This window comes from Colias eurytheme, chromosome 28, assembly GCF_061535395.1.
Source record: "Colias eurytheme isolate Ceu_HAF_F1 chromosome 28, ilColEury1 Martin Lab GWU primary, whole genome shotgun sequence".
Taxonomy (NCBI): domain Eukaryota; kingdom Metazoa; phylum Arthropoda; class Insecta; order Lepidoptera; family Pieridae; genus Colias; species Colias eurytheme.
In genome coordinates, this window is record NC_143007.1 from 2714231 (window position 1) to 2730599 (window position 16369).

Below are 16369 nucleotides of genomic sequence, written 5' to 3' on the forward strand. Positions count from 1 at the left end.
AGGTCTTTGTAACGTAGTACATACATGGTTTTTAAGGCAAAAGACCAAAAGTGGTGTAAAGAGGCGCGATGTTCTCATCCTATCCTATCCTACTAATATTATAAATGCGAAAGTTTGTGAGGATGTGTGTGTGTTTGTTACTCTTTCACGCAAATACTACTGAACCGATTACAATGAAATTTAGCGCACATATAGAGGGTAACTTGGATTAACACATAGGATAGGTTTTATCCCGGAAATCCCACGGGAACGGGAACTATGCGGGTTTTCCTTAGACAGCGCGGGCTAAGCCGCGGGCGGAAATCTAGTAAGTTAATATTGTTGTGCAGATCACTTTGAGGATAGTATTGAACTCTTTATTTTTATTGTAGGAAGTTCTATCAGATCTAAGGGGGTTAGAGAGAAATGAAAAACAATAGTAGGTAAATATTATTTTATTTATTGTAATTTATATTACATTTTGTTATATTACATGACACTAAAATACTATGCAAACAAAAATCAGCCTATTAGAACCCACACATTTTTGTTTACAGATAAAAAACCAAATTTTAATTAAAAAAATTAAACCATAGACTAATAACATATAGACAAGTTTTTGAATAGAGCACGAATAGAGTTTAAAATGAATAGACATGAAAAGCATACCATTTTTTATTAAATAAATTACAAGTAATATTGCAATGGTTATTTCTATATTACTAAAACTAATTGAAGACTAAATTGTATTTACAATGAATAAATTACATATAGCTTATGACTAAATTAATATATTATATATTTTAAGATAAATTCAGTGAAAGTAAAAGACGTCAGACGTGTGGCAGTCGGGGACTGCCGCGGCAAAGCTATTGCATGCTATGCCTTCAAGCCACACCTCCGCGCCCGTCGGAGTGGGGAGCGTGAGGTTTTTCGTTACTAAATTTCTGGATTCGGTCCCTGCGCTCATGGCCCGCGATAGAAGCTATGCAATCGCTTAATAAATATGTATCTAAATAATATAATAATTAATAATTGAAACTTTGTCCAAGAATCAAAAGTTCGACGACATGTGACATCCAATCTGCACTTGGCCAGCGTGGTGGATTATGGCCTGTACCCTCATAGGAGGCCCTTGTCCCAGCAGTGGGAACGTATGTGATGATGATGATGATGAATAATTGAAACTTAGGCAACAAGCATATGATATTTTCAGGAAAATTTTCTACTTATTTGCTTCGTTCGTGTGGAAAAGGTGAGTTTTTTTTATCAAGCTAACAATATTATAAACTGTTCAAATTCTAAATAAAAAAAATGCTTTTTTTCTAATTTCGCGTAATAAAATCAATTATTTTATACATTTCGTATTATGATACAATTTAATATATACACATTTTTTTTATATTTACCCCATACAAACCTTTTTTATTTTTTTATATAAATAACCATCATATTGAAAGTACACCCTATATTCCAGAAGTAATTCAAATCTAAGATTTTTCGACTTAACACATTTAAATTGGCTACCAACTGACCAACATACTTTAATACATAAAAACAGAATCCTTCTTAAAAGCTATTATTATTAGGGGCTATTATAAGGAGAAGAGCTTAATTTTGTAATGGCATTGAAACATTATAAATGCGAAAAAACGTTACAATGAAAGTGTTAAAAAATTTATTTACATAATATGTGCAATCCTATTATAGATAACTATATTATTTAGCAGCAAGAAGGAAGATTATTGCAGCGAAACTTCTTTAGGCGTGTTGAGAGTAAAATATCAAGGTCGCGTTATGGCAATACCGTCACGTCATGGAGTAAGGCGACGATTTTGGTATCTTTGAATCTTGCGAAGTTTCACTTCTGACACGTGTGCTCAGCACACACGGTCTTTTTTTTAAATTATTACCACTAGATAATATTATTTTATTACTATTAGGCAGTACATAAAATATCATATATCCATACAATTTTGGTCCTTATCAATTTCTATAATTCTTTAAACTTTAGTTCAATCATAATAAAACATTTAAATATATAAATAAAATTAATTACTAAATGCAAATTAAAAACATTTTATTTTGGAGGTAGAAACAAAAATAGGTTTCAGAAGACACATATAGGTAGTTATTATTTGATAACATTTAATACATTGTCAATAATCATAAAATAATAAAAAAATAACAATAATTATATTATGCGGTTAGTTAAAACAATACATCACCTATACAACGACGGTACTTGTATACATATGTAGTTGCAGTGGTTACAAAAATGATGAAAAATTTTACTCAGAAATAATGCGGGTAGTTACAAAATTCCTCACACATATCTATACCTTGTGTTTTTAACATGAACAGTTCCATCTACTATATTCTATGTTCATGCAGGCAATGACAAAATCCTGATATTCGATAGCAACAAAATTTGAATGCAAAATTATGCGGGTAGTTATCAAATTCTTCAAACATCTCATGGGTCATACCTGTAGCTTCATGATGACATATTGGATCCATACAGTGGCAGTGACTGTGATGCAAAAATGACGTACATTCCAACTCTTAAATCGTATGGATAGTTATAAAATTCAGCTATTACAGATCTATATATACAATTTCTGTAATATCCGTAGTAGGCCAAAAACCGACAACAGACCACCTCAAAAATTATGCGGGTAGTCAAAAAATATTTTCTACATTACATATATACCATCCCACGCACTGCAGTTCCCACATTTATCAAAAAATTCCACTTTAAAATTTTTACGGGTAGTAATAAAATTCACCCATTCCTCGCAATAAAAAGATTAAAGACTATGGCAGCAGTTTAGTTGAAAATATTATCACATGAGTTTATTAGAAAGTGAAAAATTCCTCTGGTTATAAATTTGTGAGCTATTACATCATACAATGTGTCCAAAACAATTAAATAAAATCTTCAAATTATGCGGGTAGTTAAAATATTGATCATACATTACATATACATCTCACACACTATATAATCCCACATTTGTCAATAAATCCACTTTTTTTATATCTCACATTAAAATATCCAGTTCAAAATTTTTGCGGGTAGTTATAAAATCCATCCACTCCTCGCCATATAAATACCCGTGTATCGCCACTATGCCAGCAGTTCGGTTGAAGCTCTCGTCGCGCACTCACTCGCCCAGTAAATGTTCCCGCATGAACTAATTAGTGACCATACGTAGGGAGTGAAGAATTCCTCTGGCCGTTCCTCCTCTACGTAACGGAACTTGAGGTCGGGGAATTTCTGTGGAGTTCATAAATAATTAATATATTTTGTTTTATTATAAACTAGCTTCCGCCCGCGACTCCGTCCGCACGGATGTCGGTCTTCGCGTGGATGGTTTATTTCTCCATTTTGAGTAACTCTTACAATGACATCTTATAAATATCTATTAGACCCAAATACGGCTAGGCCTATAATAATACTCAACGTGTGTTCGCGGTTCTACAGAACAACGTCTATGGATAAAACTGAAAAATTAAGTTTAATTTTTTTTCTACGTATTTTTCCAGGATAAAAAGTATCCTATTTTACGCCAGGATAATAAGGTATAATTAATAATTATACCAAGTTTAATCGAAATCGAACCGTTAGTTTTCACGTGATGTCTTCACATACAGACAGACAGACAGACAAAAATTTTTTTAATCACATATTTGGGTTTGGTATCGATCCAGTAACACCCCCTGCAATTATTTTTTCAATATTTTCAATGTACAGAATTGACCCTTCTACAGATTTATTATATGTATATAGATTTTTAAATTCAATTTTGTTTATGGGTAAAACGAACATCGTATGGAAGGTCAATGATTTTATAAGAAAGATATCGTACCAATTTGTAGACAAAACAATATGAAAACACTCCAATGAAAATGTGATGGGGTGCATAAAGCACTGCAACCACAGAACTATCTGCAAGACTATTTCATTCAATAAATACACAGTAATTGTTACAAATTATTGTATTTTATATGTATTTAAAAATATAAAAAAAAAATTACACCGTTACGTCATTTAGCCGACCGTATAGGTCGTCTAGCGCCATCACTTTCCCACACCGGATATAATACTTTTAGAAATTGCACGGGAGCTAGGTTAAATATTAGTTTGAATGTAATAAAAATGTACTGCCATTCTACACAACTGCCTAATTGGTGTAGACAGTTGATAACAAATCACAGCAAGTCAACGAGTATTAACTAAGTGAGGGTAGTTGGGTCAAACGTCGTATAAACAACGTCCAAGCCCCTAGGCACGATTCGTTCGAATGCCCACGATTCAAAGGAAAGCGGCGTTTTATAGTATTCAATAACTAAGCATGATCGGAAATAGTGACAACTATTCATCCACAAAAATATGAAGATATTGAATCATGGTAACTCTTTCGGCTTTCGTATCGCTATTTTAAAATATCCATAACTTTAAAAATCCCTAAGCACGAATCTAACACTTAACTTACCTTTAGTCTATCACTAGACCATTGTTCCGCTCCCTTTTTAATACATTGCAAAACTTCTGTTACACCGAGCTCCCCTCCCGCACCTTCTTGCACCCTTTGGAGGCGGGTTGAGAAATATCCTATCACCTGAAAATTGTAATAAATACTTTAATTATTGTGATCGATTTCTAATTTATTACCCGACTTCAATAAAGGAGTACGTTCACAATCCGCCCGGTATATATTATTTAAATAGACGAAAGCGTAATGTGCGTGAAATCAAAATGCTTATTGTTTTTGCGTGGTATTAACGTCAAACTATTACAAACTCTCTACTCGTTTTGAGTACCTATCAATCAAGCATGATTTTAAATTATAAACATTTTAAAGCTGTAAATTGTAATTGTTACAATGAAAATCGACTTTTACACGCGTTTTTCCGACTAGTTTTAATTAGGGTATCGCGTTATAAAGAAAATAGAAAATTTTATGTGGTAGCAGCACGTACACCGTGTTCACATTGTCCCTGTACTATTTATCTACTCACCATTTCAACGTTCTGCGCGATACTGTGGTGCGAGTGCTGCTGGAACAGCTGCTTCTTGTGAAGCAGCACGTACACAAGGTCACTTTGTCCCTGTACTATTTATCTACTCACCATTTCAACGTTCTGCGCGATACTGTGGTGCGAGTGCTGCTGGAACAGCTGCTTCTTGTGAAGCAGCACGTACACAAGGTCACTTTGTCCCTGTACTATTTATCTACTCACCATTTCAACGTTCTGCGCGATACTGTGGTGCGAGTTCTGCTGGAACAGCTGCTTCTTGTGAAGCAGCGCGTACACAAGGTCACTTTGTCCCTGTACTATTTATCTACTCACCATTTCAACGTTCTGCGCGATACTGTGGTGCGAGTGCTGCTGGAACAGCTGCTTCTTGTGAAGCAGCACGTACACAAGGTCACTTTGTCCCTGTACTATTTATCTACTCACCATTTCAACGTTCTGCGCGATACTGTGGTGCGAGTGCTGCTGGAACAGCTGCTTCTTGTGAAGCAGCGCGTACACAAGGTTCAAATTGTTGGATAATTGGTGTGTGAGACAGGAGTTTATTATTTCTAGTAACATTCGCAGTACTTCGTCCAGTACTGCTATGTGTTCCATCTGTGAATTAAAAATAGTATTTTGAAAAAAAAATGCAAGTTTTTGCGGGCTCTTCGCTGTAGAAATGGCGAAAGAAATAATACGTCAATACAGTTCACATTGTATTTAGTTTGTCATTATACAATATAGATTGCGTTATCTATATATGTAAAAATGAAACCCGTTTTCCTTGGTCACGGCATCACGCGTGAACGGGTCGACCGATTTCGATAATTCTTTTTTTATTATATTCCGTGAAGTACGAGGATGGTTCTTAAGTAGAGAAAACGTAAATATGTACCACGGGCGAAGCCGGGGCGGACCGCTTGTACATTATAAAAGATCAACAATGGAGTTTCTTGCCTGTTCTTCTCCGTAGATACTGCTTTCCGAATCGGTGGTAAATGTTGAAAATGTTATGACGTTTAAAAAGTGCTTTTATAAGAAGTCTAATTGAATAAATAAATGTTTGAGGTTGTTTGAGTTTATTTCCACAAATGTAGGTTTGTATTATAACTTCTTTTTAGTTTTTAAACTTGGTTTAGAGGTATAAATAATTAAAAACAAGTGTTAAAAAATGAACTTACAATTTCTTCAGTCTTTTCTTCCGCGTGATGCGGCAGTTCTATACTATTAATATCACCACCTGTAAAAGATTTTAATGTTTTTTTGAGTTACTGAATATTATCAAAATTCATAAAAAAAACAACATAATATAATTATTATCATGACTCTATGATGGACTTATTGTCATAAAAGATAGTTTTATTATACGTCAGTTTGTCTGTATATACCTTCAATCTCACTGCACAACCTAGCTCTTCGTTTTGTCAAAGTTTCAAACAATGATATTAACCGCTGCGCCACATATGGATGAAGGTTTCGGAATTCACCTGAAAATATTTTTTTTTTCAGAAATTTTCATGCTAAACAATCACGATGAAAAAGTGTCCGAAGCGAAACTCGGCTTAACTGTGTATCAGGCAGAGTTTTCTAATGAGCGATACAACGGACTTTGAACATTACTGCTATGATATAAGGTGTGTATTTCAATGCATGTTTTATATATAGCCCCTAGGACACTTTGACAACCTTTTAATAGGCTATTTTTAGATAAGATTTTTTGAAGTGAAACTTCTTTAGGCGCGTCGAGTGTAAAATTTCAAGGTCGTGTCATTGCAATACCGTCACGTCATGGAGTAATGCGATTTAGGTATCTTTGAATTTTGCCAAAGAAGTTTCACTTCTGATACGTGTGCTCGGCACATACGATTTTTTTAACTATATTTTTTGTATATTGATGATAGTACTCACAGCTCATATTAGCGATCGCCGCTAAGCAATTCGTATGCAGATATTTGTCTCTAACCCGCGCCATATTGTATTGTAACGCTCGAACAACGACCAAAACCATTAGACCACCTAGAGATATCTCCGATATTGATCTCTCACCGTACCAGGTTAGGTTTTTTAACATCTGCGAAGGAAAAACTTGTGAAAAATGAACAAGTACTTCATTAAAAAAAAGGTTTTTAAACATAATATGTGAAGGAAATATTGCAAAAAATTAACAAGTACTTAAATATTTTATTTTTTTGTCAGTTAAATAGGGAATAATATTTAAATTAAAAATAGTATTATATGAAGTAAGAATGTAGACGCGTAAAATCAAGAAACTAAAATCTCTATTGTGTTGTTATAGTCGTAATAATATATCATTTATTTGCAATTTTTTTTTCAGAAACTTAATTTTTTAGAAAAAATCTCGCCAATATATTTAATCCGCGTTAGAATACAAACAAATGTTTGGACATAATTATTAAAGCTACATAAGAACACTAAACAATCTTCAAGCAAGATATAAACATCACATTAAAAAAAAGACGTGTGTCACTCGGGGACTGCCGCGGTAAAGCTATTGCATGCTATGCCTTCAAGCCACACCTCCGCGCCCGTCCCCGTGGGGAGCGTGAGGTTTTTTCGTTACGGAATTTCTGGATTCGGTCCCCGCACTCAAGGCCCGCGATAGAAGCTATGCAATAGCTTAAAAATCTACAAAAAAAATACTCACAATTTGATGTACATTTCTAATAAGAGCCTCGTCTTCAGTCAATATTAACAACACTATAAGGGACATGTATATGTGGTGGGAGTTGCTGTCTGGCGCGTTATATAGCACTTGAAGTATTGGTACTATCTGTTGAAAAAATGTTTATTTTATTAATGAAAAGATCAATGTAAAAAAGTAAAAAAAAAATACAAAAAATATTTTTTTTAAGACAAGTTTCATAGTACTTCGCACTGTTGACACTATTTGCATTAATAAATTGAGTTCAGAGGGCGAAAAAATACCGAAAAATGGATCGAGCATTTACTGTAATAATATGTCGCATTTAGAGCTGTTTGTTTTAATTTTTTTTCAGAATTAACAAACACGAATTAATAAATGTGTATGTATTTAAAAAAAAAAAAATATTTTGAGCAACAGTATTTTAAATCATGTGCTTATGCAATAAATAATTAATTCATAAATCACAAAAAAAATACAAATATTCATATAAAAAACTCACCAAATTCTCAATATGCGTTTCATTAGCGACATGACGTTTGTACGCTTTGCACGAATGTAGCATCAAATATAATAATAGTGTCGAATGTTCGCAGCCGGCGGTTGCACATAGCGCCTTATGTAGCTGAAAATAAGGTTCAAATTAGCTTGAAAACACTTTGGAACGAAGTTTGCAGCTGGAAATAGGGCACAATATTGTTTTAAATGTCTTTGGAGAACGTATAAATAATAATAGACTTATGAAGTCGGAAATAAGGTTCAATTTTGTTTGACAGATATGGAGTGAATTGTAGCAAATATGTGAATTATGGTGATGAAAATAAGGTGCAATTTTGCTTGACAAGTATTTAATTAAGGAGTAATTTATTTGATAAGAAGCTTAATGGAGCGAATGTGTCAATTATGACACACATAGCGCCTTGTATAACTAGAAATAAGGTATAAATTTGTTTGAAAAGCCTTTGGAAAACGTATATTGTAGTACGTATAAGATAGACTTTTGAAGCTGGGAATAAGGTGCAATTTTGTTTGACAGATATAATATGGAGTCAATTGAAGCAAATATGTGAATTATGGTGATGAAAATAAGGTGCAATTTGGCTTGGCAAGTCTTTGAAGATTATGATATGAATGTACCTTGTGGGGGTGGGAATATAGTGCAATTTTGTTTGACAAGTCTTGATGTTTGAGATAATTATGAAAAAGTGAATTATGTCCTTGGCATATAGTAATTTGTCTTACTATCAAAGCAAATAATGTCTAAACGGAATTATTTTTTTCATCTGGGTAATTAAAAAAAATATACATAAAAAAACTGTCAAAACGAAAATTCATGTGAGTAAAAAATATACTTAGAATAAATATTACTTACGGCGACCATGTCTATCCGTGGCGGTGTGATCTGTCCCGGAAGATTGGTATCTTTTTGTGGTGTGGTCGCTGACGTTTCTGTAAATATATTTCAAGTTGAATACTTATTTAACAGACTAAGAAGAGCGCTTTGAAATTGTTATAGCACATAGCAAACAGGTGCCGAAAATTCTCTTGCAGTATATATAACCTACTTTCTATTACTATTAATTATATAAATAAAATTCTGACAATTTGGGATTTGACCTGACCAAAAGTAATTAGGAATATTTTAAAAAGTTATATTCGTTGCACATTTTACTGGAGTGTAAATCGATCAATTAGTTAGTCAATAAGTAAGTGTTAGTCCCAATCATTTTCTATCATATTTTTAGTCATGTACCAACACTGTTTTTTGTGGTTTCAAGTCACTTACCAGCAGCATCTTCACACTTCAACAATGCACATCTATATAGATTATCGTCGTCTATCGAGTGATTTGCTAACGCCAGTAGCAGTAAACACGACTGGTTAGCTAGAGGGTGTTCTCTTTGCACTTTAGGTACTATTTATTAGTGTGTCAATGAGTTAGTTGTCTTTGTCAGTCACTTAATCCGTTAATAAGTTAGTCAGTGTTAATCATAGTAATTTGCCATAATTTTTTTCGTCATGTACAATAGATTTTTTGTATTTTTTTGGATATATATCGCATTTTTTGTGTTTTTTTAGTCACATTTACTTACCGGCAGCATCTTCACACTTCAACAACGCACATCTATACAGATTATCGTCGTCTATCGAGTGATTGGCTAACGCCAGTAGCAGTAAACACGACTGGTTAGCTAGAGGGTGTTCTCTAGCGAGTCGTTCTGCTAGTTCACGTCTATGGGCCGGTGGAGCGCTGTATATTGTTGGGGGTGTTGGGGAACTGAGTGATAGCATGCTCCAAAGGGATGCTGGAATATAAGATAAATCTCATCAAAATCAGAACAGTGTACATACAATCGTACCTACAAAACATGGAATACATATAATAAAAAAGACGGGTTGCACTGGGGGAGTGCCGGCAGAAGTGAAAACTTGATTATTAACGTTGAGCATGTTTGATATCCATCCGTCTTACGCTTTTTCGATCAGGTCACGTGTCCTGACGCGAGTTTAAGATTTTATACCCATTACAGAAAAAGTGCTCAACGCCGCTAAAGAAGTTTTCACTTCAAAAATGGAAAATGACAAATTAATATGTACTCTACTAACATAGTAACACATTAGAAAGAAAGAAAGATATTTATTGTAATTTAAAATACACAATATTTATTTATTTAAAAAAGGTACACACCACAGCTGACAATTTTGACTAATTATACACAAATTTAATCACATGTTGCGGTAAAATGCCAACCAAAATTGTTTGCACACAGCACAGTTGAGGTTAAAAAAATAATTTAAAATAAAATGATTTAGCACAATTCATAGATCAAGTAAAATATCTTTTTTAAATACATATCATAAAATAAATTGAGTCTAAATAAACCACACATAAACAATTAACAAAATAAATAAAAATGTGATTAGTATAATACTCACAAGCAATATTAATCAGCATACTGCCGGGTCCTTGTGACCCAAATTGTGGTGGTGCGGGCGCCATGTTGGATAAATTATTTAATAAAGTCTTCACTAATAATGGTGCGTGCATACTGTATCGACCTTGAAATAGCGTTCTGTGGACAATATTAATATAATATAATAGTATTATGTATTAAAAAAGAGCGTGTGTGTCAGAAGTGAAACTTCTTTGACAAGATTCAAAGATACCAAAATCGTCGCCTTACTCCATGCCGTGACGGTATTGCCATGACGCTACCTTGACATTTTACTCTAAACGCGATTAAAGAAGTTTCCTTTCAAAAATTACTATAAGACTACCCCGTTAGGGGGTCAGTCATAAACATACATACAAACATAAGTTAATACTCTTACCTATATATAAGAGAAGTTTCCACCAATCTAGTACTTCCGTGCACACCAGCAAACATATAGACAGACATAAGAACTAGTAGCGTGTTGATACACTCTAAATGTAGGTGGTATGTGTTGTCGCTGAAAATAGAGTTATTAGTGGGAGAAGTTTTATCAAAATTGGTTTAGCGGTTTAGCTGTATAGCTATAATTATGAAAACCAATATACAGGGTGGAAATATTCTACGGGCCCTGGACTCCTGGAGGGATAGTACTCGTTATATTTATATTTGTAAGGGCTAGTGTTTTTTTGGCAGACTAACATTATTTGTATCGATTTGAATAATAAAATAACAAGTTTTTTTTCATTTTGGCTAGTTCAAACCCGGGCAAGGAAGAAAATTTTAAATTTTTGTTATATTGAGTTTATTTTTTTAAATAAAGGAATGTTTCTTGAGAAAAAAATTGCTATCTCCAGTATTTAAAGTACTTTCCCTCCAGCCCCCATAGAAAATTTCCACCCTGTATATAGAAATAATTCAAATTCTCATACTTACGTAATCGGCACATCAATGATAAGGCTTATCAGTGCATCTATTAACATTTCGACTCGACTCTCTCCAGTGACTATTTTTGGTTGCTCCACTGTACTATCTTGGTTTGGATCTTGTTGTGGTGACTGTAATAAAAATGACTTATTTATTTAACTACATATAGATATAATTTTATAAATTTTAAAACGAAATTTATGTTGCGAAGTTAGTTGCCGAATCCTAACAAAATGACATGAACATGTGAAACTTTAACCACAGAAAATGAACAGGTGAATATTGAACCACAGTTAATGAACAGGTGAAACTTGAACCACAGTTAATGAACAGGTGAAACTTGAACCACAGTTAATGAACAGGTGAATATTGAACCACAGTTAATGAACATGTGAAACTTGAACCACAGTAAATGAACAGGTGAAATTTGAACCACAGTTAATGTACAGGTAAATATTGAACCACAGTTAATGAACATGTGAATATTGAACCACAGTTAATAAACATGTGAATATTGAACTATAGTTAATGAACAGGTGAATATTGAACCACACTTAATGAACATTTTTTTTAATTAATCCATCAGGCCCCGGAATCACAGACCCAATAGAAAATCTGTTGTGTCGTGGCCCGATCAGGCCGTTCGGGGCTCAATCGGTTAATACTTTAACGGGTGTATTTTTTTACAATAACATTATTGATCTACAAACAACTTTTATCCCCTTTAAATAATACTAGTTTTATATAACATAACCATACCGCAAGTTTTCCATAAAAACTAAACTCACTGTAACTACTTTCGCCTGTACATCTAAATGTTTGCACAACTCGTATTCAGGGACCATTTCCACTAGATATTTGGTTACCGATCTGATGAAGAATATTGCGTTGTAGCTTTGCCATGCCAACATAACACTGAAAGAAAAAATTGATATTGTTAAACGTAACTTTGATTTAATATTTTTGTGGATGAATAGTTGTCACTATTTCCTGGCAGAACATGCTTAGCTGTCGAATACTATAAAATGCCACCTTCCTTTGACTCGTGGCGCATTCGTACAAATCGTGCCTAGAGGCTCGGACGTTGTTTATACGACGTTCGACCCAACTACCCTCACTTTGCTAATAGTCGTTGCATTGCTGCGTTTTGTTATCAACTACCTAGGTACATCAATTATAATGGATTTTTCGTTACTTTCAACTCTAACTTCAGTATGTTTAGGTTTTAAAAAGTATTTTAGTTAAGACAATGCAGAATATAATATAGGTATTAAATATTATAGAAATGTAATCACTTGTTCAATGATTTAAATTACGTAACCTGCAAAAATAATGACAAAATTATTTTTTGTAAATATTATAAGAAACTTCTATATGTAGTAATCTTAGTTTTCAAATGCTAAAAAAATGTGTGCGTGTACTAGTGTACACACGTAAGAAATGAAACTTCTTTATGACCTTATTTTTCAAAAAATAATTTACTATATGCAACTTTACAGAAATACGTCTAATCACGCGTGGTAGGGAACGCGAAATCACGCGTAACGGAAAAATGTCACGCGTAACGAAAAAATGTTACACTAAATTTTTTTCCAACCCCGATAAAGAAGTTTCACTTCAAAAAATAAGAACTTTTATTAATATTGATGTTACTATGTCAGAACAGTTTAGATGATAACATATTTGAAACTACATTTTTTTAAAAGATGCCTGCTTCGTTGCTACATTTTAGTTTCCCATTCCATTCCATGAGAATTCTATTCAACTTTCCAATAAAACTCATTATGAATGCTGTTTAAGTTGGTAATTTAAATCTACACTATAATATTATAAATCAGAAGAGTTTGTTTGTTTCAATGCTCAGGAACTGGTGGTCTGATTTGAAAAATTCTTACAGTGTTAAATAGTCCATAATATATATTATCGTCACGCTAAGACACGCCAACAGGAGCAGATCAACGTGGGTAAAACAGCGGGGCACAGCTAGTTTAATAATTTGTGTTCTTTTTAACCATCTCTACTTACTTATCTGTATTTGGTGCAGCCAGTAACTCTGTAGCTCTCGTAATAAACACTTGCACTAAGGAACCAAGGTTGCCCGTCTGCGGATTATTCTGCAGGAACTTTTGTAGCAACGCTTCTGTACTTGCATCGAACATTAGCTGTTCGTCACTGAAATATTAGATTGCTATTAAATTTGTGTTTTTAAGTTGATGGAAAACTATAATATTGGTGTAGTGGTTTTCGATTTAGCAAGAGATGTTTTACAAGGCTTAGAGAGGAAAATAATACCTGCTTTAAATAAACAAACACTTGTTTACATTATTTTTCAAACTAAATATATAATTTTAATGTTTAAATACAATTTAGAATGTCAAAACAGGACATTTATATTAAGAAATCCAAAGAAGAATTTCATAAAAAAAAATGATATTTTTGGTTTTATGGCATTCAAATGCTTTATAAATATAAATTTATAAAGTATAGAAAAAATTCGATCACGAGGCGGGACTCGAACCCGCTTCCCTTCGCGCCATTCTGGGGCGGATGCCTGACCAACTTAGCCACTCGTGACCCGCCAGAGCAATCGAATTTATTCTATTCTTTCAGTTTTTATGTGTCTAAGGGACACACCGCGCGCCATCTATTGAGTGATTATAAATTTATATAAAAAAAAATTCAAGAAGTCATAATAAGTTAAACTTATTCCATACAATGATTTTGATCAACAAAAACAATAATATGTTCAATTTAGACAAAGGTAAGATTGTAAAAAATAAAATATTTAACTTACGCATTAGTTGGCAGCTGTATATTGAAGGCCAATAGCTGATTCCAAAAGGGATCATTTGGACATATAACGTCATTAGAACAAAACCTGGCGACCACCTCGTTGGTAGATATATCAGAATATCTACTCACTGATATTCCCATGGCTGATACTGTAATAAATGTTTGTGTTAATCTATATATTACTAGCTTACCGCCCGCGGCTTCACCCGCTTTGTCTCAAACCTAATCACTACATAGTATAAAACAAAGTCGCTTTCCCTGTCCCTATGTCCCTATGTCCCTTTGTACGCTTAAATCTTTGAAACTACGCAACGGATTTTGATGCGGTTTTTTTTAATAGATAGAGTGTTTCAAGAGGAAGGTTTATATGTATAATAACATCCATTAAATAGTGGAGAAGTACTGTTATTTTTGAGGTTTCTAATGTGATGTCGTAAAAAATTACATTTTTTTCGCTTACATTGCAAACGCAGGCTGAACCCTACGAGTTTTATGAAAATAATGTACTAAGTATTATACACATTGAAAAGGTCTATAGAAAAGTCCGCGATGGTATATGTCTATCTCTTATGGATAACCCACAATAACTTTTTTTTGTCATTTACTTTTTACGACAAATAATGGCTAATTTTCGATACGATTTTAACCAATACAGCATTAATCCTTAACCAATTAAATACCTTCAATACATTGTTCATTTAATATAGATCTATATGGGCCTTTACACCGTATGATTTAAGTGAATATTTTCGAAGATATTACAGATTTAAAAATTGCGGGACGTAGCATTTGCGGCGGTACCGGCCGGCCGCCCGGCTATATACCTATTTTATACGCGTGTGCGAAGACGGAGCGGGCCGCTATGTTTTGAATTTTTATATACAACGTTCACAGTTTTCCTGTAGTTTATTTAGTATCAGCATTGCACCCGTGCGAAGCCGGGGCGGGTCGCTAGTATATTATACACTAAAACCTTCCTATTTAATCACTCTATGTATTAAAAAAACCGCATCAAAATCCGTTCCGTAGTTTTAAAGATTAAAACATACAAAGGGACTTAGGGACAGAAAAAACGACTTTGTTTTATACTATGCAGTGATAAAGCTGAAGAGTTTGTTTGTTTGAATGCGCCAATCTTAGGAAATACTGGTCCAATTTGAAAAATTATTTCCGTGTTAGATAGCCCATTTATCAAAAAGCCTATAGGTTATATATAATCACACTAAAACCAACACGAGCAGAGCTCTGCAGGTGAAACTGCGGGGCGCATGGAAGAAAGTTGTAATAGTTGTATATGTAGATATATTATAATAATATATGCTCCTGAGATTAGCAGGTTCAAACAAACAAACACTTCAGCTTTATAATATTAGTATAGATTATTGTTTCCTAAAATTTACAATTCAATGGTACAAATATATTCTGTGTTGAAATAAACGTTAAACTTAAACATGCAACTATTTGCTTTAGCCATTATATATATTTATTTGATTATGTTTCTCTGTCCCTGCACTGCACAATTAGGAGCTTAAAATATAATGTCATCTACAAAATAATATCCGACTACAACGTAAAAGAGAGCTGATAAACAAAAAAATACGTAATTGACGTAGGTATATACCTATTTTGATAGAATGATGTGTAATAAGAATTCAAAGTGTAGGTATTTTGTCTTAAAATATATTTCTACACAAGGGATAAACTGACACTATCACAGATCGTAATATATAATTTATCTAGGTGTGTTATTTTCCTAATTAGAGTCGGTAGATACCTATGCGATGCAATATTGATTATTGTTTTATTTGCGGAAAATTGATTTATTCACACGGGTTTCAGTTTTTTATAAAGATTGTTGCAATACACTATCAGTCCGCAGTTTTTAAAATCTTACCTTATTGTAAATATTGTTAAATTTATGCACGGAAATTAATCGACACTTTTCATCAACAAACCATCGAATTAAAACCACAATTCTACGCCACGAATTCATTGACAATATGTCAATTGTCAGTGTCATCGTGAAGTCCTAAAAATGTATTAATTTGTAGAT

The 16369-nt window shown here is 33.5% G+C and overlaps 1 protein-coding gene across 1 annotated transcript; it reads right to left on the minus strand.

The window, feature by feature from the left end:
- Positions 1–611: 611 nt before the first annotated feature.
- Positions 612–16295, minus strand: LOC149896510 (dymeclin). Its single transcript, XM_090117543.1, has 17 exons — positions 16211–16295; positions 14318–14465; positions 13549–13695; positions 12312–12438; positions 11533–11654; positions 10997–11116; positions 10601–10737; positions 9757–9969; positions 9036–9112; positions 8166–8288; positions 7667–7792; positions 6910–7072; positions 6390–6488; positions 6183–6241; positions 5446–5616; positions 4476–4601; positions 612–3256 (listed from the first exon to the last, which is right to left on the minus strand). The coding sequence occupies exons 2-17, from the start codon at positions 14455–14457 to the stop codon at positions 3107–3109; spliced, it is 2100 nt and encodes a 699-aa protein (XP_089973669.1). The 5' UTR covers positions 14458–14465; positions 16211–16295; the 3' UTR covers positions 612–3106.
- Positions 16296–16369: the final 74 nt, after the last annotated feature.